At 45.8% G+C, this 22,888-nt stretch overlaps 1 protein-coding gene across 7 annotated transcripts in view; it reads left to right on the plus strand.

The window, feature by feature from the left end:
• Positions 1–10,550, plus strand: part of LOC122172386 (uncharacterized) — a 38,152-nt gene extending 27,602 nt beyond the window's left edge. For 5 of the 7 annotated variants that reach the window (XM_065560844.1, XM_065560843.1, XM_065560842.1 and 2 more), the window contains 3 exons: positions 5,738–5,812; positions 8,370–9,001; positions 9,981–10,550. In XM_065560844.1, the coding sequence (XP_065416916.1) occupies positions 8,425–9,001; positions 9,981–10,456 (1,053 nt within the window). In that variant the 5' untranslated portion in view covers positions 5,738–5,812; positions 8,370–8,424 and the 3' untranslated portion in view covers positions 10,457–10,550. The other 2 variants (XR_010591335.1, XR_010591334.1) reach the window with 2 other exon arrangements.
• Positions 10,551–22,888: the final 12,338 nt, after the last annotated feature.

Here is a 22,888-nt window from a genome sequence, read left to right on the forward strand (position 1 = left end):
TCCAAAAAAGGCAGATTCATGCTGTCCCCCTCTTCTGCCAGTGGTTTAAATAGTATGAAGGTATATGGGCTCAGCAGAGAGAGCCATCAAGATGTGTTCTCCTTCAGTGAATAGAAAAGAGTATTGAAGGCAGACAGTCCACATCCTTCTTTCTTGCCGTCACACCTATCTTGAGGTGAAAGCCACCACAAGGGAATTGTGCTCAGGAAAAGACCACCAAATAGTGTTTAAATTCAGTAGGTACCCTCGTTTGTTCAACCAGATGGGACAACAGAAAACAAGGAGCCTTTCCTGTAGCGAGCCTGGCACTGAAAGGAAGACTCTTAAAACACACACTTTGATAGAAGTGTTGTATATTTTCATTTTAAGAAACTACCGTTCTAATTCCAACTCCATCAAAAGAGTGAGGAAAGAGGATGATCCTGTTTTACCAACACCTAATGATGCTGATCTCAGGGCATGGAAGTCAGTCTTAAGGACTTTGGTTGCCTCCTTCAAGAATTTTTATTATTTGGGCTTAAAAGTATGTACAGTACATTGTGTTACAGCTAATACTGATTGCCATGTGACCACTTTTACTAAGAAAGATTTTTCAATCTAAGTTATTCTTGGCAATAATTTCACAGCTACTAGGATACTAAAGAGAACATAATACCATAGGTAAAAGAATTAATATAAGAATTAATAAATATGTACTATATGCTATACGCCAATTTTTCATATGTACCTATCTATAATATTTATATATTATATCCAAAAACACTGGGCTAAACAAACATTATTAAGGTTGCAAAATCACTCACTCAAAAGTTAGGAAAAGTCAGAATTCAGGTTGCCTGTGCAACCATAATTCAGTCTCTTTCTTCATATGCATTATGATAGTTTTTAATTATATGACCACAGGACCACTGCCTTATGCAGGTTTGGAGATTAAAAAGACTTTGTGTTGAAAATTTTTAACCAGCTATATTACCAACCTCATAAAGCCAAACATTCTTGGAATGACTTACCTCTGCTATCCTCTTATTCCATTAACTCAAGGCATATGCATATTGAAGTTACACAGAAGCACTAGCTCAAGAAGACTGCAGCTTTATGTAAATGGAAATCAATAGAAAATATGTGACTAAATATTTTGACTCGTCAAAATCACCCATAGGAAGACTGATTCATAACAAAGCCATTGATAGAAGATCATAAACCTTATAACAAAAAACTTCTAATGACAAACTTGTCCATGGCTATGTCCTCCCATATATGATTAGAGATACCACATGGGGGGGGGGGGAGTCCTGCACTTCATTGAGCATAATGCTGTGAGTGGTACAGCCTGAAATAAACATATCCTATTACTCTGAGTAAGGGTGGAGTATCATCTTACTGAGCAGAAATTTGATTACTCTTATACCACAGATCAATTAATTGTTGCTTGATTTCATGACTTACACTTGGAAGAGAAAGCATCTTCTAGCATTTTTTGCCTATGAAAATTAAAAATACTTGACACAGTTTCCAACAAACTCCATGCAATTGGAACAGACCAGAGTAATCCCAGGAAGTTAGATCATGCTTTACAACCAGAATGTCAAGAAAAGTGCAATATTATGCCACCTGGTGATCGAGTTATCTTCTTTGTCTAGTCTATTGCGTTAGGCAGTCTGGCTCTTCACCAAGCCCATATTGGCAGTAGTGCCACTTGACTCTATGAAACAGTATTGTACAGCAACAGCTCTGTAGATTTTAGCAAATGATCCAAATCTAGCTTTATGAACCAGGGTGTTTCCTCAACTGTATCATAAGAGCTGTTTGGAGACAGGCTTCTTTGGGTACCTTTTGTAGAGGTTTGTGATTGGATGGATATAGAATCATAGAAGATTAGGGTTAGAAGAGACCTCAGGAGGTCATCTAGTCCAATCCCCTGCTCAAAGCAGGACCAACACCAATTAAATCATCCCAGCCAGGGCTTTGTCAAGCCGGGCCTTAAAAACCTCTAAGGATGGAATTCCACCACTTCCCTAGGTAACCCATTCCAGTGCTTCACCACTCTCTTACTGAAATAGTTTTTCCTAATATCCACTCTAGACCTCCCCCACTGCAACTTGAGACCATTGCTCCTTGTTCTGTCATCTGCCACCACTGAGAATAGCCTAGCTCGATCCTCTTTGGAACGCCCCCTTCAGGTAGTTGAAGGCTGCTATCAAAGCCTCACTCACTCTTCTCTTCTGCAGACTAAATAAGCCCAGTTCCCTCAGCCTCTTCTCATAAGTCACGTGCCCCAACCCCCTAATCATTTTCGTTGCCCTCTGCTGGACTTGCTCCAATTTGTCCACATCCTTTCTGTAGTGGGGAGCCCAAAACTGGACGCAGTACTCCAGATGTGGCCTCACCAGTGCCGAATAGAGGGGAATAATCACTTCCCTCGATCTGCTGGCAGTGCTCCTACTAATGCAGCCCAATATGTCATTAGCCTTCTTGGCAACAAGGGCACAGTGTTGACTCAAATCCAGCTTCTCATCCACTGTAATCCCCAGGTCCTTTTCTGCAGAACTGCCACTTAGCCAGTTGGTCCCCAGCCTGTAGCAGTGCATGGGATTCTTCCGTCCTAAGTGCAGGACTCTGCACTTGTCCTTGTTGAACCCCATCAGATTTCTTTTAGCCCAATCCTCCAATTTATCCAGGTCACTCTGGACTCTATCCCTACCCTCGAGCGTATCTACCTGTTCCCCCAGCTTAGTTCATCTGTGAACTTGCTGAGGGTGCAATCCATCCCATCATTCAGATAATTAATGAAGATGTTGAACAAAACCGGCCCCAGGACTGACCCCTGGGGCACTCCGCTTGATACCGGATGCAAACTAGACATGGTGCCATTGATCACTACCCGCTGAGCCTGACAATCTAGCCAGCTTTCTATCCACCTTTTAGTCCATTCATCCAATCCATTCTTTTTTAACTTGCTGGCAAGAATACTGTGGGAGACCATATGAAAAGCTTAGCTAAAGTCAAGATGTAGCATGTCCACCGCTTTCCCCATATCCACAGAGCCAGTTATCTCATCATAGAAGGCAATCAGGTTGGTCAGGCATGACTTGCCCTTGGTGAATCCATGTGGACTGTTCCTGATCACCTTCCTCTCCTTCAGGGCGGTGTACCCCAGGACAGAATTTAACTCTATTTGCATATAGGAATCACTTCATCCACAAGCAAAATGCAGACATTCTGGGATGGAATGTAGCAGCTGTTCAACAGTGCACATCAATACTACCCAATAGTTTAGGACAGGAAATGAAGATTTCTACATAAGAGATGCAGTGCTAGATTAAATTTTCCATTTAATTCTCTGGGATGAGGTTTTATTTCACAACTTAATAATGTAGAGCAGTAACTCCAATATCAAAAAATAAGAAGCCTGCTTAATATATGAAAAATATTTTTAAAAAATGAAATATAATATAAAATAACTTTAATACAACAGACCAAAATTCAACCCTGATATAACATTAAATTCAACCACTGAGTTCAACCATTTTCAATAGCGTTACACTAAAGATGAACCTGGCTCATGGAATCATTCATTTACCATACAGACTGATGAGTAAGCAATGATTTCATTAACAAAAAAATTACTGTCTGGATGAAAAAATGTAAGAATTATAGAATAAAATATCAGTGAATCACTTTTATTGCCAGATCACCTTTCCATACATGAGATAAGGCAAATGCCATTTCAAGCCAGCTTTACAGCTATTCCAAACACCAGAAATTAAGTAGGAAACTGCACCCCACTGCTCATTTGAAAATTGAACTATTGTGTACAGTATGATAGAATCTTATTTCTGAATATGAATAAGTGAGGGATTCATGAGACATGTGAATGATTAAAACTCCTCCAGGCTTCATTTTTAATATCTCTGTTGCTAAAGAGTGCACATTAAATGTTTCAGTAACAGAAAAAGAAAAGAAACAAGGAAACTCTTTAACCTCAAAATTGGATTGCAAAAGAACACTGATTTGAATCCAGTTATTTTGTAATCACTCTGTTTAGTGCCAACAAGTGCCAATCTTTTTATGTGAAAAGAAAGAACTGTCATTTATTAAAATATTTCATTGCATTTACTTAAGAATTAGCTGTATGTAGGTCCAGCCCAAGTCCACAAGACACAATATAGGATTGTCCCCTTCTGTTTCCTTTGCTTTTTTGCCCTTTTAATAGAAACATTAGCTACTGGAGCATAGTAGATCAGAACACATGTACATAGAGTCTGGCATCCAGGCTCCAGACCGGCCCATAGCTGATGCTACAGAAGCAGACGGAAACTTCTGTTAGTGCCAACTATGAAATTCAATATTTTTACATGCATGTATCCGTGCAGAGGGAGGCCCAGGGGATTAAAAAATTCCTTCCTGACCCCCACAGCTGATCAGCTTATACTGTATCATGAAGCATTACATTATTTTATCCTTATTTTAGCCTACAGAATGAAAAAATGTTGGTAATGCTTATAAAATTAATTAGCTTATATATTTTTAATCCATGCCTCACCATCTTCTTTGCTACTTATACCCATGCTGGGGGGCAATGTGTGTATGCATGCTATGCGCTTTCAAAAAAAAAACCCTGCAGTGTAGATGCACCCATAAAGTCATCTGCAGATTTTGCAACTTTTCTCCTTTAAATCATTAATAAATATTTTATATAATATTGGTCCCAATACCAACCTCAGGCTTATTTCATAAATAACTTCTAGATTCTTCACTCTGAAGACCAGCTATTCACAACAGTGGTTTCTTATCATTAGGACCTGATCCTGCAAGGAGCATCACATAGACAGAGACCCAATAACTTCAGTGTACTGTACTGTTAATGCAAAATTGTACACAGCCTTGCATTACTTTATGTTGTTTCAGTGTTGCAGGAAGAATGGGAAGAGAAACAAAGCTATCACATGGCGTGGTTCCTCATATGTCTTGGGGCTGATAACATTGCTTATAACACCTACCTTTTTGCAGTAATCTCTTTATCAATCTATTAGCACAAAATACAACATTGTTTAAGGATTTCCTTGAAACCCAGGAGTCAGAACTTCTCAATCCACCACTCCCAGGCGATGAAAAAAGATTCTTTTAAAGTGCTCTTCTTTGTGTCAGAAAACTTGTGGGTCTCATGGGGATATGGAAAGTAGGTTTTACAATGTAGCTAAATATATTTAGGAATCTCCATACTCAAGTAAAAATACCCTCATATCAGATACAGATTTAGTTAGGGTTTGAACCACAGCCCATTCAAGTCAGAAGGTGTCTTTCTATTGACTGCCCTGGTCTCTGGATCAGGACCTAACTGAAAGCACAAAAGGTTTGGAATAGGGTTGAGTTTGAAACATAGATTCTAATCTGTTCTGATTTTTATCCGAGCAGGTTTGTCCATCCTTAATCTAAATATTACGTAAATAGAGATGTTGCCCTACAATTAGGCTCAATATCTCTATCACATAATCAGCTATATTTTAATTCCTAATGATTCTCCTGGGGCTCTTCTTAATGTATAATTTTATTGCAAAATTTACAACTCCCACATTATCTTCCATCACTTTAATGTGCAGTGTTCTGTGTTGTCCTTGCTGCTGGATATTCATTAATGATTTCATAGGGCAGAACACCGGAGTGATTTAAGGAAAATGAATGCATCTAAACCAGAGCTCAGCCCTAACTCATTCCTGTTTTTCTGCTTCCCTGTAAGGTTAAACAACAGTTGACACCTTGTGAAAAAGATTGAAAAACAACCTACTGAGAAATGCTGCAGTCTACATATCTGGTATTTATCTTCCTCTGTGTTTCTCTTTACTAGTATGAGTGATATTAACCTGGAAATGGATCTTGTTTCTTTAGAGTTTAACTGTGGATACCTCACCTGAATCTGCAACAAACAAACCCCCCACTCCAGTGTATTCTGCAACAAAGATCCAAAATGCTACAGCTTCAAATAGTATTACTGCAGGGTCTGGGACAATTACTGTAGAATACAGCACTATGTTCTAAAACGGGGATCCATAGTTGCCCATATATTCTGTTGAAAGCAGTCGGAGTTCTGCCTGCATGAGGCTTGCAGGATGGGGCTCTCTATGATCCTTATGGAAATCATACATTGAAACCAAAAAGTTCTTTTGGCGCTAAACCTTAATCCCTTTGCTCTTGTAAGCAGTAGTCACCAAAGACACTTCAATGAGATTACTGGCATGAGTAAGGATAGCAGAATTTGGACCCTGATGATTATTAGTCATTAGCAAAGCAAATGGGACACTGATTTCCAGGCTCTCACTGAGCTCTTGTCCTGCTAGCCTTGCAAATGTCCGTAATTTACAAGAAGGCAGCAGCTTCCACTATGTTTGGAAATACCAAATGTGATTTCAAGTTATAAATAAAACTGATTTCTCAGTACATTCAGGGAAGTGTGTCTTAATTTTCACAATTCTGGTATGAGCAAAATAAGTGCAGTTGTTCATTAAAGTGTTTAGCTTTTATTAACTGTGAACTAATCTACCAAAACTGCAGAGGGTCTACTGCCAACTCCAAACTCAGCCAGCAAGTTTCTTATGAATCTGGCAGATGTTTCTTTGAAACTAATTTTGTCCACTCCCCTTCAGACCTTCCAAAGAACTAATGAACACAAACTGTGATTTAGATTCTCAGTTAGAGCATGCTCCTGCAAACTGATTCATGCGAGTAGCTGTTACACAGGGCCAGTTTTAGGAGTGGGTGAGCAGGGCAGTGGCCCTGGGTGCCAGCTTCCATGGGGTGCCATATTGCTGCACTTCTCTGTTTGTTTGTTTGTTTGTTGCACTTCTCTGATCAGGTGGCCATTTTTGCTCTGCTGATTGGCCAGCCTTCCCCCCACTCCTGGTTGCTCACGGGGGGGGAGGAAGGGGGCATGAAAAACTTTTTCTGCCCTGGCTGGCAAAACAGCAAAGACAGCTGCAGTCCTTGTTTATGCATATAGACCCACTGAAGTCAATGGGACTACTCACATGAGTAAGGGTTCTCAAAATCTGGCCCATAGTTAACACCAAGAAAAATCTCATAGGAAAATGGAATACTGGTTCCTTAGGCATAAACTGAAGTTTCAAGATGTCTGAAAGATTAATTGCTAGATTTGAATTGCTTTATAATAATATATTGTATTTTATGTCAATTGATCTCTGAAGTTGAATAATCCAGACCAATTTAATTTCCAAGGTTTTTTTCTGAATACAGATAGTCAAGATTTGCAAAAGTGCCTACTAATTTGGGATACCTCATTTTTGGGTGTCCAACTTGAGACCCTCTTAAAGGGGACTGATTTTTCAGCAAGAACTGAGCATCCACCCACTGAGAATCAAGCCACTTTAAGGGGTATCAACTCAGACACCCAAAAATGAGGTACCCAAAATTACTAGTCACTTTTGAAAATCTTGCCCTACATTGCCTTTTAATTCCAGTTTCAGAAATGGATTATCATTACTCCAGTGTCAAACTATCGTAATGTAGGTAGTGTCTCTCTCTCAAATTCATGTTCATTTGCCTAGCAATCCTTACCTCTTATACATCACGATTAGACACCTCTGAAGTTTTGTATATTTGAATGTAGGATATGCACTTGCCTGTGTGAAAGCTGCCACTCCATATTTCCCTGCTTTCTATAAATCACAATGACAAGTTCCTAATGACAAAACAACCTCTCAGAGAAGTGCTAAAATCATTCCAATATCACTTACAATACATTATTGTGGTAATTGGATTGGGGGGTAGATAAGACATAAAATCAAGCTCCTTTTCAACTGAAAAGTTTCCATGACTCTTTGTGCGAGTGTAGGAGTGTTAACCCTGGTGTTCTGACCAAATACCAACTCAGGAGATTACATTCTGCCTTCCTAAATTCCCCTTAGTATGTTATGTTTTTTCCATACACAAAGAGCAACCATACATAGATACACTTTTTATATTACCTTTTCTTTTGTAGTAAAAGAACAAAAGTAAGTCCTCCAAGAGAGAATACACAGTGTGTGAGTTTCTTGTCTAGCAGACTGCATCTACACACACTAAGGCCTGGTCTACACTAGGTGTTTATGTCGAAGTTAGCGCCGTTACATCGAATTAACCCTGCACCCGTCCACACTGCGATGCTATTTAGTTCGACATAGAGGTCTCTTTAATTCGACTTCTGTACTCCTCCCCAACGAGGGGAGTAGCGCTAAATTCGACATGGCCATGTCGAATTAGGCTAGGTGTGGATGGAAATCGACGCTAATAGCTCCGGGAGCTATCCCACAGTGCACCACTCTGTTGACGCTCTGGACAGAAAATTTGAATTTGAATTCCTTTTCCTGTCTGGCCAGTTTGAATCTCATTTCCTGTCTGGACATCGTGGCGAGCACAGCAGCACTGGCAACGATGCAGAGCTCTCCAGCAGTGATGGCCGTGCAGTCTGTGAATAGAAAGAGGGCCCCAGCATGGACTGATCGGGAAGTCTTGGATCTCATCGCTGTGTGGGGCGATGAGTCCGTGCTTTCCGAGCTGCGATCCAAAAGAAGGAATGCAAAGATCTATGAGAAGATCTCTAAAGACATGTCAGAGAGAGGATACAGCCGGGATGCAACGCAGTGCCGCGTGAAAATCAAGGAGCTGAGACAAGGCTACCAGAAGACCAAAGAGGCAAACGGACGCTCCGGATCCCATCCCCAGACATCCCGTTTCTACGAGGCACTGCATTCCATCCTCGGTGCGGCCGCCACCACTACCCCACCAGTGACCGTGGACTCTGAGGATGGGATAGTGTCCACGGCCGGTTCCTCAGACATGTTAGGGGACGGGGAAGATGAGGAAGGAGATGAGGAGGGCGAGGCAGTCGGCAGCGCTCACAACGCTGATTTCCCCGACAGCCAGGATCTCTTCATCACCCTTACAGAGATCCCCTACGAAGCGTCCCCAGCCGTTACCCCGGACACAGAATCTGGGGAAGGATCAGCCAGTAAGTGTTGTAAACATCTAAACATTTATTTTTAACAAAACAGGAATATTAACAATTAAAAGAATGGGTTGTTCATGATTAGTGTGCCCTAGGCGCTTAACAGTTTAGTCATGGGCAGTGCAAGTTTTGAAAAAAAATCTAGCAATGTCCAGTTTTCCGTGATTGTCCTGCACAAGCTGCTCTACTGTTTATTCCCTGCTACTGCAGCTACAGTAAAATGCGGTCTATATGTCCAGGGATAGAGCAGTAATCCTCCTGGGACATCTCGATGAAGCTCTCCTGGAGGTAATTTGAAAGCCGTTGCATGAGGTTCCTGGGGAGAGCGGCCTTATTGGGTCCTCCGAAGTACGACACGTTGCCGCGCCACGAGACTATCAAGTACTCGGGAATCATTGCTCTGCACAGCAGGGCGGCATAGGGCCCTGGTCTTTGGAGGCTTTCCCGGAGCATTCTCTCTCTCTCGCTCTCAGAGATCCTCATCAGGGTGACCTGCTTTGAATTAGGTAGGGGAATGTTAGTGTTGGGACTGCTTTCCCGTTCCTTTACAGAACTGTAACCGCTGGTTTGTAGCCACGCGGTGGAGGCGGGAGAGGGGCAGCCGAAAGGGATCGTTCCCGGGGACAGCCGCGAGGGGGTGGGACAGGGGCAGAGTTCCCGCTTGCCGGATTGCTGGCAGCAGGAACTGACATTGCTTTAAATGTGAAATGAGGCCAGTGGTAATATAAAAGTTTTAAACTGCCACAAGTGTACGGCTTACCATGTCTGCCTGCAACAGAAATTCCGTTGTCCTGCCCCGCTTCTCAAATGTGCTGTGCAAGACCCCAGGCACTGAATGCGAAGGCCGAGAATTCGACCTTGTGCTGAGTGCGCATGTGATAGGTGCTGTGCATGGTCTTGTTCACAGAGAAAGACTATGTTCTTTGTTCACAACTACATTTATCTTTCTGAGGAATTCACTCCCTTTTTCCCATTTCCACAGCCCCATCTGCGACTGTCTCACAACCTAGCCTGGCATCACACTCCCAGAGGCTAGCGCGGATTAGGCGTAGGAAGAAGAGGACACGGGAGGACATGTTCTCTGAGCTTATGGCCTGTTCCCAAGCCCAGGCAGCACAGCAGACCCAGTGGCGGGAGAACTTGACCCGAATGCACCAAGCAAACATGGATCGGGAGGAGAGGTGGCGGCAGGAAGACCAGCAGGCGACTCAAACGCTGCTTGGACTACTGAGGGAGCAAACGGACACGCTCCGGCGCCTTGTGGATGTTCTGCAGGAACGGAGGCAGGAGGACAGAGCCCCGCTGCAGTCCATCTCTAACCGCCCTCCCCCGCCACCAAGTCCCATACCCACCTCACCCAAAGTGCAAAGAAGGAGAGGCGGCAGAGTCCCTGCTAACTCTCACTCCACCCCTGCAGAGAGCTCTAGTAGCAGAAGGCTCTCATTTCCCAAAATTTGAAAAGTTCTTTCCTTCCCGCCTGACACAAGCCCCCGTCCAAGTTTCACCTCCCAGTGCGATGTGTAGTTGATAATAAAAAATACGTTTCTGTTAACTACTGTTTCAATCATGCTCTTTTGGAGGAGGAGGGGAAAGGGGGTTGGTAATTGGACAGGACAGTCACCTTTGGCAGGGTACATAGTCGGGGGCAGGCACAGCAGCAGGGCACATACACAGTGCAGTGATGCAGTGACTAGTTACCCTGGTTAGTCTGGGAGGTTGTTTTCATGTTATGTGGTGGGGGGTGGGTTGCTCTGTGACTTTGTGGCGGGGGAGGGCAGTTACAGATCTTAAGCGGCGGTCCTTAGGCAGGATCACAGAGCCACACAGCAGGGGATCTGTAACCGTCCTCCCCCTGCCACAAAGTCACATAGACCCCCCATACACACAGTCCCGATCAGGAGGGGTGACAGGCTCCGTTGAAACAACCATCCCACCGCAGCAGAGCCTGTCAATCCTTGAGTTTAGAAGCTGCATTCGCGTCACTACACTACACCCGCTCCGCACCACAGTCTGCGTCCCAGTTTTAAAAAATTCCCGCGAAAACAGTATTAAAGAAAACGGTGTGCTTTAACAAAGTAGAACTATTTTTATTTCGAAACGTGTGTTGGAAGGGGGTGAAGGGGGTATGTAACTGGAGAGGATAGTCAACATTAACTGGGTAAAGAAACGGGGGCAGGTTTAGCTTCTCAGTACACAAACTTTAAAGTCACAGGTTACCCTGCTCACTCAGGAACTTTGCTTTCAAAGCCTCCCGGATGCACAGCACTTCCCGCTGGTTTCTTCTAATCGCCCGGCTGTCTGGCTGTGAGTAATCAGCAGCCAGGCTATTTTCCTCAACCTCCCACCCCGCCATAAAGGTCTCCCCCTTGCTCTCACAGAGATTGTGGAGCACACAGCAAGCTGCTATAACAATGGGGATATTGGTTTCGCTGAGATCACAGCGAGTCAGTAAGCTTCTCCATCTCCCCTTGAGACGGCCAAAAGCACACTCCACCACCATTCTGCACTTGCTCAGCCGGTAGTTGAAGAGTTCTTTTTCAGTGTCCAGGGCGCCAGTATAGGGCTTCATGAGCCAGGGCATTAGCGGGTAGGCTGGGTCCCCGAGGATGACTATAGGCATCTCCACATCCCCAACAGTTATTTTGTGGTCCGGGAAGTAAATACCTTGTTGCCGTCGTCTAAACAGACCAGAGTTCCTGAAAACACGAGCGTCATGAACCTTGCCCGGCCATCCCACGTAGATGTTGGTAAAACGTCCCCTGTGGTCCACCAGTGCTTGCAGCACCATGGAAAAGTAGCCCTTTCGGTTAATGTACTGGGTGGCCTGGTGGTCCGGTGCCAGGATAGGGATGTGAGTTCCATCTATGGCCCCACCGCAGTTTGGAAATCCCATCGCTGCGAAGCCATCTATGATCGCCTCCACGTTTCCCAGGGTCACTACCTTTGGCAGCAGTATATCAACGATTGCCTTCGCTACTTGCATCACAACAACCCCCACGGTAGATTTGCCCACCCCAAACTGGTTCGCGACTGACCGGTAGCTGTCTGGCGTTGCAAGCTTCCAGAGGGCTATGGCCACTCGCTTCTGTACACTCAGTGCAGCTCGCAAGCGGGTGTCACTGCGCTTCAGGGCAGGGGACAGCAACTCACAAAGTTCCAGGAAAGTTCCCTTCCGCATGCGAAAGTTTCGCAGCCACTGGGATTCATCCCAGACCTGCAGCACTATGCGGTCCCACCACTCAGTGCTTGTTTCCCGTGCCCAGAATCGCCGTTCCACGGCATCAACATGACCCATTGCCACCGTGATGTCCTCGGCGCTGGGTCCCCTGCTTTCTGAGAGGTCTGTGCTACTCTCAGACTTCAGGACATCACCGCGGTGCCGTAGCCTCCTCGCCTGACTTTTCTGCATCTGCCTCAGGGAAAGGTGTATGATAAGCTGCGAGGCGTTGAGAGCGGCCACAACTGCAGCGATGGTCGCAGCATGCTCCATGCTCGCAGTGCTGTGGCGTCCGCGCTGTCAATGACTGGAAAAGTGCGCGAACTGATTTCCCGCCGGCGCTTTCAGGGAGGGAGGGCGGGAGTGATGGACGGATGACGACAGTTACCCAAAAGCACCCTCGACACATTTTGTTACCCAGAAGGCATTGCCGGCTACACCCAGAATTCCAATGGGCAGAGGGGACTGCGGGAACTGTGGGATAGCTGACCACAGCGCACCGCTTCGAATGTCGACGCTTTCACCGTTAGTGTGGACTCACAAAGTCGAATTACTGTCCTTAGTGTGGACACACACGTTCGACTTTGCAATATCGATTCCAAATATTCGATGCAAGTAAAATCGAACTACTCTCGTAGTGTAGACAAAGCCTAAATGACTGCAGCAAGGCAGGGTATTTCACTCCATTTAAAGTTGTACCACACAAGACAAGTCAATAGGTACAGGTTACATACAGCACAAATTGGATATAGCATTCTTCTTCACTTCTTATCCTAAACTATTTTTAGTATTGCTGGGTATTGTTAAATAGCTGTTGCACTCCACTCCAGAAGTGGATGCATTTTGGTAGTGGATGATCCACATATAGCTATATGTTTATGGAATATTGTGATACTTTGGAGATCGATGAATTGAGTTGCAATAAAAGTCCACTTATTAATGATCATTACCACTTGAAGTTTGAAAGGATCATGAAGCCCTCTGTTTAAGATATTGTTTTCTAAAATCATACTCTTCTATGCAATTCCTGCTGTAATTGTTCACTAATAGCTGCGTCAACAATAGCTGTGGGGTTTTTTTGTTCTTTCTTTTTGTTTCAAACACAAGACACAACATGAGGTATTTGTTTGTCAGACGTGGTTATTTTGCCCATTAATCCTATTGTATGCTCTTCAGTTTCTTCAAGAAGGAGCATGACACATTTTTTACTGTAATTCTGTTCACCAGTAAACCCCTGAGTCAGTGACTGTGCTCTTTTGCGGTTTGGGTGTGTTTGTTTTTGTCTGGGACAAATAGCTAGAGAATCCTCAGAGGCTGAAGCTGATATTTGGAACGTCACTGGACATTTCAGATAATGAGCCTGAAGTTCACTGAAGTTCAGGGTCAGTATTCAGAGGGGTCGCCGTGTTAGTCTGTATCAGTAAAAACAACGAGGAGTCCTTGTGGCACCTTAGAGACTAACAAATGTATTTGAGCATAAGCTTTTGTGGGATATAACCCACTTCATCAAATGCATGGAGTGGAAAATACAGTAAGCAAGTATAAATATACAGCAAAAGAAAAGATGGGAGTTGCTTTACCAAGTGAGGGGGGGGGGGCGTCAGTGCTAACAAGGCCAATTCAATTGGGGTAGATGTAGCCCATTCCGAACAGTTGACAAGAAAGAATAAATATCAACAGAGGAAAAGTATCAGAGGGGTAGCCGACGAAGTGGGCATTCACCCACGAAAGCTTATGCTCCAATACGTCTCACTCCCTGTTGCTTTTAACAGAGGGAAAATTACTTTTTGTAGTGCTAATGAGGCCAATTCAATCATGGTCGATGTGGCTCATTCCCGGCAGTTGACAAGAAGGTCTGAGTATCAACAGAGAGAAAATTATTTTTTGTAGTGACCCAGCCACTCCCAGTCTTTATTCAGGCCTAATTTGATGGTGTCAAGTTTGCAAATTAATTCCAGTTCTGCAGTTTCTCGTTGAAGTCTGTTTTTGAAGTTTTTTTGTTGAAGAATGGCGACTTTTAAGTCTGTTATGTCCAGGGAGATTGAAGTGCTCTCCTACTGGTTTTTGAATGTTACAATTCTTGATGTCTGATTTGTGTCCATTTATTCTTTTGCATAGAGACTGTCCAGTTTGGCCAATGTACATGGCAGAGGGGCATTGCTGGCACATGATGGCATATATATCACATTAGTAGACGTGCAGGTGAACGAGCCCTTGATGGTGTGGCTGATGTGGTTGGGTCCTATGGGAGTGTCCCTTGAATAGATATGCAAACAGAGTTGGCAACGGGGTTTGTTGCAGGGTTCCTGGGTTAGTGTTTCTGTTGTGTGGGATGTAGTTGCTGGTGAGTATTTGTTTCAGGTTGGGGGGCTGTCTGTAAGTGAGGACTGGTCTGTGAGAGTGAAGGATCGTCCTTCAGGATAGGTTGTAAATCCTTGATGATGCACTGGAGAGGTTTTAGTTGGGGGATGTAGGTGATGGCTAGTGGTGTTCTGTTACTTTCTTTGTTGGACCTATCCTGTAGTAGGTGACTTCTGGGTACCCTTCTGTCTCTGTCAATCTGTTTCTTCACTTCCCCAGGTGGGTATTGTAATTTTAAGAACGCCTGATAGAGATCCTGTAGGTATTTGTCTCTGTCTGAGGGCAGTGATGAGCTCCCAAAATCCTAAGAACTGGTTCCCTACCGGGTCCACTCACTCCGGGTTTTCGGCAGCATTTCGGCGGCAGGTCATTCACCCGGAGCAAGTGAAGGAGCCGCCGCCGAAGTGCCGCCAAAGACCCGGTAGGGAACCGTGCAGTGAGTACAAGCCCCACGTGCCTGTCTCCTCCCCACCCACCCATCTGACCCCAACCCACGTCCTGCCCCCGACTGCCCCCTTCAGAATCGGCAAGTTTCTCCTCCCCCCTCCACCACCAGGGTAGCAGCCGTAGCCCCGGGCTCAATTTAAAGGACCGGGGCGGCAGAGGCAGCTGGAGCCCCGGCCCTTTAAATAGTCACCGGAGCCCCCCGCTACCCTAGGGCTCTGGGGGCTATTTAAAGGGCCGGGGCTCCCCTGCTTCTACCGCCCCGGTCCTTTACATAGCCGCCAGAGCCCTGGGGAAGCAGTGGGGCTCTGGCGGCTATGTAAAGGGCTGGGGCGGTAGAAGCAGCGGGAGCCCCGGACTTTTTAAATTGCCCCCAGAGCCCCGCAGCCCTACCCCAGGGCTCCAGCAGTGGGGCTATGGTGGCAATTTAAAGGGCCTGGGGCAGATGCTTGCAGTCGGCGGCCCCCGTGCGCCTCCTGGCTCCCCCCTCGCCACGTTCGGGCTTTGCGGCTCCTGGGCATGTGAGCCGCCAGGGCGTGGGGCCCTGAGCCTGCTCCGGGAGGGGCAGCGGCGGTGGTGGCTCACACTCCCGGAGCCGCAGAGCCCGAGCACGGCGAGGGGGCAACCAAGAGGTCCATGGGGGACCAACGCCAACATGCATCCGCTGCAGCTTGCAGGAGCCCCCGGGGGCGGCTGTGCCGGGCCGCAGCCTGGGCAGGAGGGTGGGGGGTGTGGCTGCTCCCCGCTAGCCACACTGCCACCTTTTCAGGGCTGCTGCTCCCCTGCACCGCGCCGGCTCCTCCATGGCTGGGGCTTGCCGCTGCAAGCGGGACACTCTGGCTCTCTGGTGCCTCCGGAAGGCAGCTCTTCCCTGACAAGCTGCTGCAACGGCCCAAGCCCGGCAAAGCCAGTGAGTGGACTCAGGGTGGGGGCCGCCGGGGTGAGGTGGGGAGGGGAGGGCTCGCGGGGGGGCTGTGCACCCTCCAGGAGTTCAGGGGGCGGGGGGGGAATCTGGTCTGGGGAGCAGCCCCTGGGCACGGCTGGCCCCTGGGCAGGCTGTCTCCTGGGGTCTATAAAGGCTCGTTGGGATTTGCCCCTCAATTAACTGATGTGTGGGGGGTGGGGGTGGGAGTGTGACGTTATTGATATAATCTGGGACCATATAGAACATGATTGCAACCAAGTTCCTGTAGTGGCACCAAATTTTGTATAAAGGGGGTCAAATGAGGTGTCTTAGACAAGGTTAGGGTTTGTTGGTTATGATTATGCTGTCTATATGTGTGTATCAATTTTGTAGTTGAAGTTATGAATATTGGCTCTATACTGTCTGTATTTCAAACTTATGCTATGCTTCTGGGAAACATCCCAGACAAGTTGGTGTTAGCTTTGCCTAGCCTGCTTGCTGGCCCATTAAGGACCATCAGCTATACAATTGACCCATGGAGAGAAGGCAGATACGCCTTGCAACTCAGCAAAGTATGCAGGGACTGGCCCATGTGACTCCAGACTCCATTTTGCTGTAATTTTCCACAGTAAGGACAAAGAGGTCTTCTTACACCTGGAAAAGACTATAAAAGGCTGATGCCTGATCTCCATTTTGTCTTCAATCCTGCTTCTTACCTTTGGAGGGACTTTGCTACAAACTGAAGCTCTGAACAAAGGACTGAGGACCCATCCCAGCGGGGGATGTATTCCAGAGACTTGATTTGAACCTGCAGTTTATTCTATCACTGCTACAAGCCTGAACTAAGAACTTTGCCATTACTGTATGAAATTGATTCCATTTAACCAATTCTAGCTCTCATCTCTCTTTTTCCTTTTATAAATAAACCTTTAGATTTTAGATTCTAAAGGATTGGCAACAGCATGATTTGTGGGTAAGATCTGATTTGTATATTGACCTGGGTCTGGGGCTTGGTCCTTTGGGATTGAGAGAACCTTTTTTCTTTTATTGGGGTATTGGTTTTCATAACCATTTGTCCCCATAACGAGTGGCACTGGTGGTGATACTGGGAAACTGGAGTGTCTAAGGGAATTGCTTGTGTGACTTGTGGTTAGCCAGTGGGGTGAGACCAAAGTCCTCTTAGTCTGGCTGGTTTGGTTTACCTTAGAGGCGGAAAAACCCCAGCCTTGGGCTGTAACTGCCCTGTTTTAGCAATTTGTCCTGAATTGGCACTCTCAGTTGGGTCCCCCCAGAACCGCATCGTCACAGGGTGTTGTGTTTCGGGGGGGCTGGGGTGTGTGCGTTTCGGCGGTGCTGGAGTGGCGGGGTTTCGGCCCTCAGCTGTTTTCTTTGGAGTAATATGACCCTCGCCGCTTTATGAATTGTGCAGGCCTGGAATATAGTATTCTTGAAGAGGATGTAGCATTGTCTTGTGGACTCATCATGAGATTGGGAGTTAGGAACTGCCAATATCCAATCCTGGCTCCGGCATTGACAATATGCCTTTGTGCAAATCAGTTAACCACTCTGTGCCTGTGTTTAAGCATCTATAAAATGGGAATAGTACTAAATTACATGCCTCTCAGGCGTGTTCTGAGAGTTAATTAGTTAATGTTTATTCCATGCTCTGAAGATATAATGTGCTATACATATTATTAATTTTAGTGGTGAACTTCCTCCAAAAAGAACCTTTTTTACAGAGCGTAACTAAAGCCTTGAGGGAAGTATTGGGTGGAAACTGTGGCTTCCTTTCTGGCATGTTTTGGGGTTACAGAATTGCAGCAATACTAAATTCATGATAATAAGAAGGGCCAAGTTAAAACTAAACACTAGCATTTCTTGTTCAGGAGTACCTGGATAAAACTAAAGCAACAGTTATTCCTGAGAAAAATCCTCTCCTGTGCATCTGGGCTGCTTGAAACAAGTTCCAAAGGCAGATTCCAAACCACACTTGCACTCTCCACTCTGAAAAAAAGTACACACCCACCTCCTTCTTTATCAGCAACTGGAAAACAGTAGCAGACATGGTGAACTAAACAAACAAAAAACACTCTAGCTTGTTAAAGGAACCAATGGGATTTCAAAGTTAAAAAGCACTTGACATATTTTGACATTTTGGTAAATGTCATGAGCATTTAAAAACACAACATATTTTTGCTTGTCCTTCTTGTTTGCGATTACAGGGACATTTATTTCTGTTTTTCATGTGAAGTATATTAGAGTGGCAGGATTTTTATGGTATGGTAATTCAGTTATAAATTTAACTGAGATAGAGATAACACCATTACGGATTGCTTTTTGTCGGAAGTGTAAGGAGGCTCTAGGACTATACATACAACGTGACCTACACTAGAAAATCCTGCCACATGTGACAAATAAAAACCTCTCCCAGCTTCCCCAATAAGTGTTGAAAGTAACTGCCATTTACATCACTGGTTGTCAAAATGGAATAACTCCAATAATTTCAATGATGTTACTCCAAACTTACAACAATGTAAATAAAAGCAAAATTTCATCCAGTAATGACCAAGCATGTAGGACTAAGCTACGGACTGTGACCTTCTGGTGGTAAAACATAGAACAGCTGTTGTAGAGAGTTGAGAAATTCATGAAGGAATTTGCTGAGAGGATACAGAGGTGGGGAAACTCAGCTGCCAAATATGGCAAGCACTTTTAATACAAACACGGCCTTCTTTTGAGAGACCTTGGTGTCCCTTTGAAATGGAATAATGCTAGAGATTTCTACTCACCAGTTTGTTTCCCATATCTGTTCTCTGGGCTGGTACAGCCAAGTGTTTCTCAACTCTCTACAATAGTTGTTCTATGTTTACCAGCAGGTTACAGTCTGTAGCTTAGTTCTACATGCTGGGTCGGTACTTGGATAAATTCTCCTTTCATTGACACTGGTGTAAATTGGGAGAGTAACACCATTGAAATCATTGGCATTATTTTATTTTTACAGCACCATGAACAGAATGTGGCATAGTCAGATTGATTCTTCTCCTACTTAGCACAGCTTTATGCCAGTGTAACTTTAATGGTGTTACTTCCACTGGTGAATGGGAGAATCAGGCCACTGCTGCTAAATATCTCTACCAACCAAGTTATATGGATATATTAGTACTCTTTAAACAAAAATAAGTGTGGCCTCACTGTCCTGATTGAGCTCATAATATGTACTAGGTGAGATTTTAAGCATATAGGAGCCTAACTGTAGGCACCTTTATGTTATTTAGGCACCTAAATAAGTGGCCTGACTTTCAAAGGAGCTGAGCACCCAGGGGCTCTCATTAAAGTAATGAATATATATGTACAAGTGGTTTGCTGTTCTGTCTAATTTTAAATGTTGCAAAGTGATGAGGCCTCTATCACTCACATAGCATATGGAATAATCTTCTAAAGGACCTTACTGTCAAGAATCATAGGACTGGAAGGGACCACGGATGGAGGAGCCCCAGCCCACCTGTCCTAGCCACCCCAAGCCACCAGTTGGCCCACTACAGCCACACCAACCAGTGCCAGGCCCAGCACCAGGCCTGCCCAAGACGCTGGCCTCAGCACCAAGCCAGCCTGAACCACTGGCCCAACCTCCAGGCCAGCTGTAGCACCTCCCCGGGCCGCCTCGAGCTCCCCAGGCAACCGGCTGGAGCTGAGCCCCTGCTGGCTTCAGGGAAGAGAGGAGGGGCCTAGGGGTGAAACATGGGCAAGGCCACAGCCTGGGTCAGAGGAGGCTTAGCCTGCCCTGGGCTTTGATATCCGCCACCCATGCTCTCTAGGAACGGTTTTCCAACCAGTTATGCACCCACCTTATAGTAGCTCTATCTAGGTTGCATTTCCCTAGTTTATTTATGAGAAGGTCATGCGAGACAGTATCAAAAGCTTTACTAAAGTCAAGATATACCACATCTACCGCTTCCCCCTATCCACAAAGCTTGTGACCCTGTCAAAGAAAGCTATCAAGTTGGTTTGACATGATTTGTTCTTGACAAATCCATGCTGACTGTTACTTATCACCTTATGATCTTCTAGATGTTTGCAAATTGATTGCTTAATTATTTGCTCCATTATCTTTCTGGGTACAAAAGTTAAGATGACTGGTCTGTAATTCCCCGGGTTGTCCTTATTTGCCTATTTATAGATTGGCACTATATTCGCCCTTTTCCAGTGTCCCTTCTATTCAGATTAATTTTTCTATTTCCTAATTTCATTCTTTCTGTTTCAGAGATCTTAGCTGTTATGCTAAATAACTCTGTACTAAAATACATGATAGGAATTATATGCTAAACAATTCTTCCTTTTGCGTGTTTGTGTCTTTGCTCTTTACACAACATTAAAAATATGTGGAAAGTATGTGACACAATTAGATTCCAAATAACCATGTTTGCTATCTATATAAAACAAAGAAAACACAGCTACTGCTATACACTGCTGCTGTGTTAGGTTCTAGTGGCTTCTGCCATAGAAGATATAGAGGTTCATTAGAGGGCTCCCAAATTATTTAAAGGGATACTACCCAAATCATATACAATGCTTATAGCCTTCCATTATTTCTAATAGTATGTTCCTCCTTAGCTGTCACCGTAAGTGCTGACTCCGTGGGTGCTCCGGGGCTGGAACACCCATGGGGAAAAATTAGTGGGTGCTCTGCACCCACCGGCAGCCAAGCTCCCCTCTCCTCGCCTCCTCCTCCCCCCACCCAGCACGCCACGTCCCTGCTCCTCCTCCTCCCTCCCAGCGCTTCCCGCCCTGCCCCTTGCCGCCTAACAGCTGTTTGGTGGCACTTAGGACTTTCTGGGAGGGAGGGGGAGGAGCAGGGACGCGGTGCTCTCGGGGGAGGAGGTGGAGAAGAGGCAGGGCAGGGGCGGGAACTTGGGGGAAGGGGGTGGAATGGGAGCGGGAAGGGGGAGGTGTTGGGGTGGGAAAAGGCAAGGTGTGGCGGGGACTTTGGGGAACGGGTGGAATGGGGTAGAGGGCGGGAAGAGGCGAGACGGGGACGGGGAGGGTCGAGCACCCACCGGGCAGAGGGGAAGTCAGCGCCTATGGCTGTCACTCTAAATCAGTGTAGTTGGCTCCAAAAGTTGTAGTAAAATTTGGCAAAGTATGGTTAGAACTTCAAGCCACACTGACAATGTGTCACAAGAGGGCAACACTGGAAATCAGTGAAGGCTTTCTGAATAGGTTTCAAACAAGAAGATAATGCTAGTAGTGAATAGAGAAAAATGTAATGAATTTTGCCATTTTGCTGGCTTGGTGACAGGGCAAAAGAATACCAGATTTTTTATCTTGTGCAGGCCCAACTCTTATTGCACACTCTGTGCAGTCTCTTGTACTCAGCATCTTACTTGCTGTGGAACCGCTTGCTGTCCTCCCTCAAGTGCTTACTCTGAATATTTTACTGCTGCTGGAACCATCACCACTGGTCACAGGACTTGATTATTTACAGGGCACTGACAACCATAATACTGAACTAATATTTCTTAGGTATCAAAAAATTTTGGAGAAGATCCATGAGCTAAGTGAGGGAGGAGATAAGAATGTGGGGAAAAACAGGCGGACTCTTCAGTGCTGACTGGACATTTAAAAAGATTGGGAGTGATAACTAAAAGTAGATAAAGCATGGGTTGGGCAACAGCTTATTTTGCTGTTCCTGTTCCGTGAAGGGAACTTGTTCAGGCTCAGTAGTTTCCTGATGATGGTCATAAATTAATAAAGCAAAAATAAGTCTCATCCATTAAAGTCAGTGTGGACTAGTGAATGGGGCCTGGGCAGGGAGCCAGAAGACTTGGGTTCTAGTCTCAGCTCGGCCATGAATGCCTGTGGGATCTTAGCCAAGTCACTTGACCACGCTGTGGCTCAGTTTCCCCTTATTTAAAATGCAGATAATATTATTTATCTGTGACCCAGGGAGTCACTCAATATTAGGGTTACCATACGTCCGGTTTTTCCCGGACATGTCTGGCTTTTCGGCAATCAAACCCCCGTCCGGGGGGAATTGCCAAAAAGCCGAACATGTCCGGGGAAAATGCCGGCCAGGCACTTCCCCTCCCGCGGCGGCTCTGCTCCTCCCCTGACTCTTCGGCTCTGTTTAAGAGCCGAGCTGCCCGAGCGTTACCGGCTTCGGGCAGCCCCCTTGCCTCCGGACCCTGCGCCGCCGGAGCCCGGGAGGGGAAGTGCCCGGCCGGGGGCGCAGGGTCCGGAGGCAAGGGGGCTGCCCAAAGCCCAAGCGCTACCGGCTTCATGGTTTGCCGGGCAGCCTCCAGACCCTGCGCCCCCAGCTGGGCGCTTCCCCTCCCGGGCTCCAGCTGCGCTGGGGAAGCGCCGGCCGGGGGCGCAGGGTCTGGGGGCTGCCCGGCAAACCGTGAAGCCGGTAGCGCTTGGGCAGCCCTTTTCGCGTGGCTGGTAGTGGGAGGGCGGAGTTAGGGCGGAGTCGGGGCGGGGCTGGGGGTGGGGAAATGGGCGGGGCCAGGGCCCGTGGAGGGTCCTCTTTTTTTATTTGTTAAATATGATAACCCTACTCAATATCAACTGGCAGAGGGCACATCATACTGTAACTCACTTCAGGCCTGACACTCATTGTCCCAACACACTGTTGCCATCATCTGTATCTAAAAGGTGCTATGTAAGGTATCATATGCTAGCCAGTAACACACTGCTCAGTAATATTATTGTATGCTGTATGTAAAGGTGATGTATAAACAGATTTAGATGTGTTGCTGGAAATATGTTCTCAAAAGGTGTTTTGGAAGCAATTCACAACCCCAACCTGTCTTAGACAAAGGAATGTTGTTTCACCTGTTTTTCTGTGTCTCCAGTGTAAACTGAGCCAGGTAAGCATCAGGACAATGAAAAGTACATCTACATACAAGGGAAACAAAGCCATCAAGCTAAATGAGCGGGGCTGGGGGCAGACCACTTAACTATCATG

This window comes from Chrysemys picta, chromosome 11, assembly GCF_011386835.1.
Source record: "Chrysemys picta bellii isolate R12L10 chromosome 11, ASM1138683v2, whole genome shotgun sequence".
In the NCBI taxonomy this organism is placed as follows: Eukaryota; Metazoa; Chordata; order Testudines; family Emydidae; genus Chrysemys; species Chrysemys picta.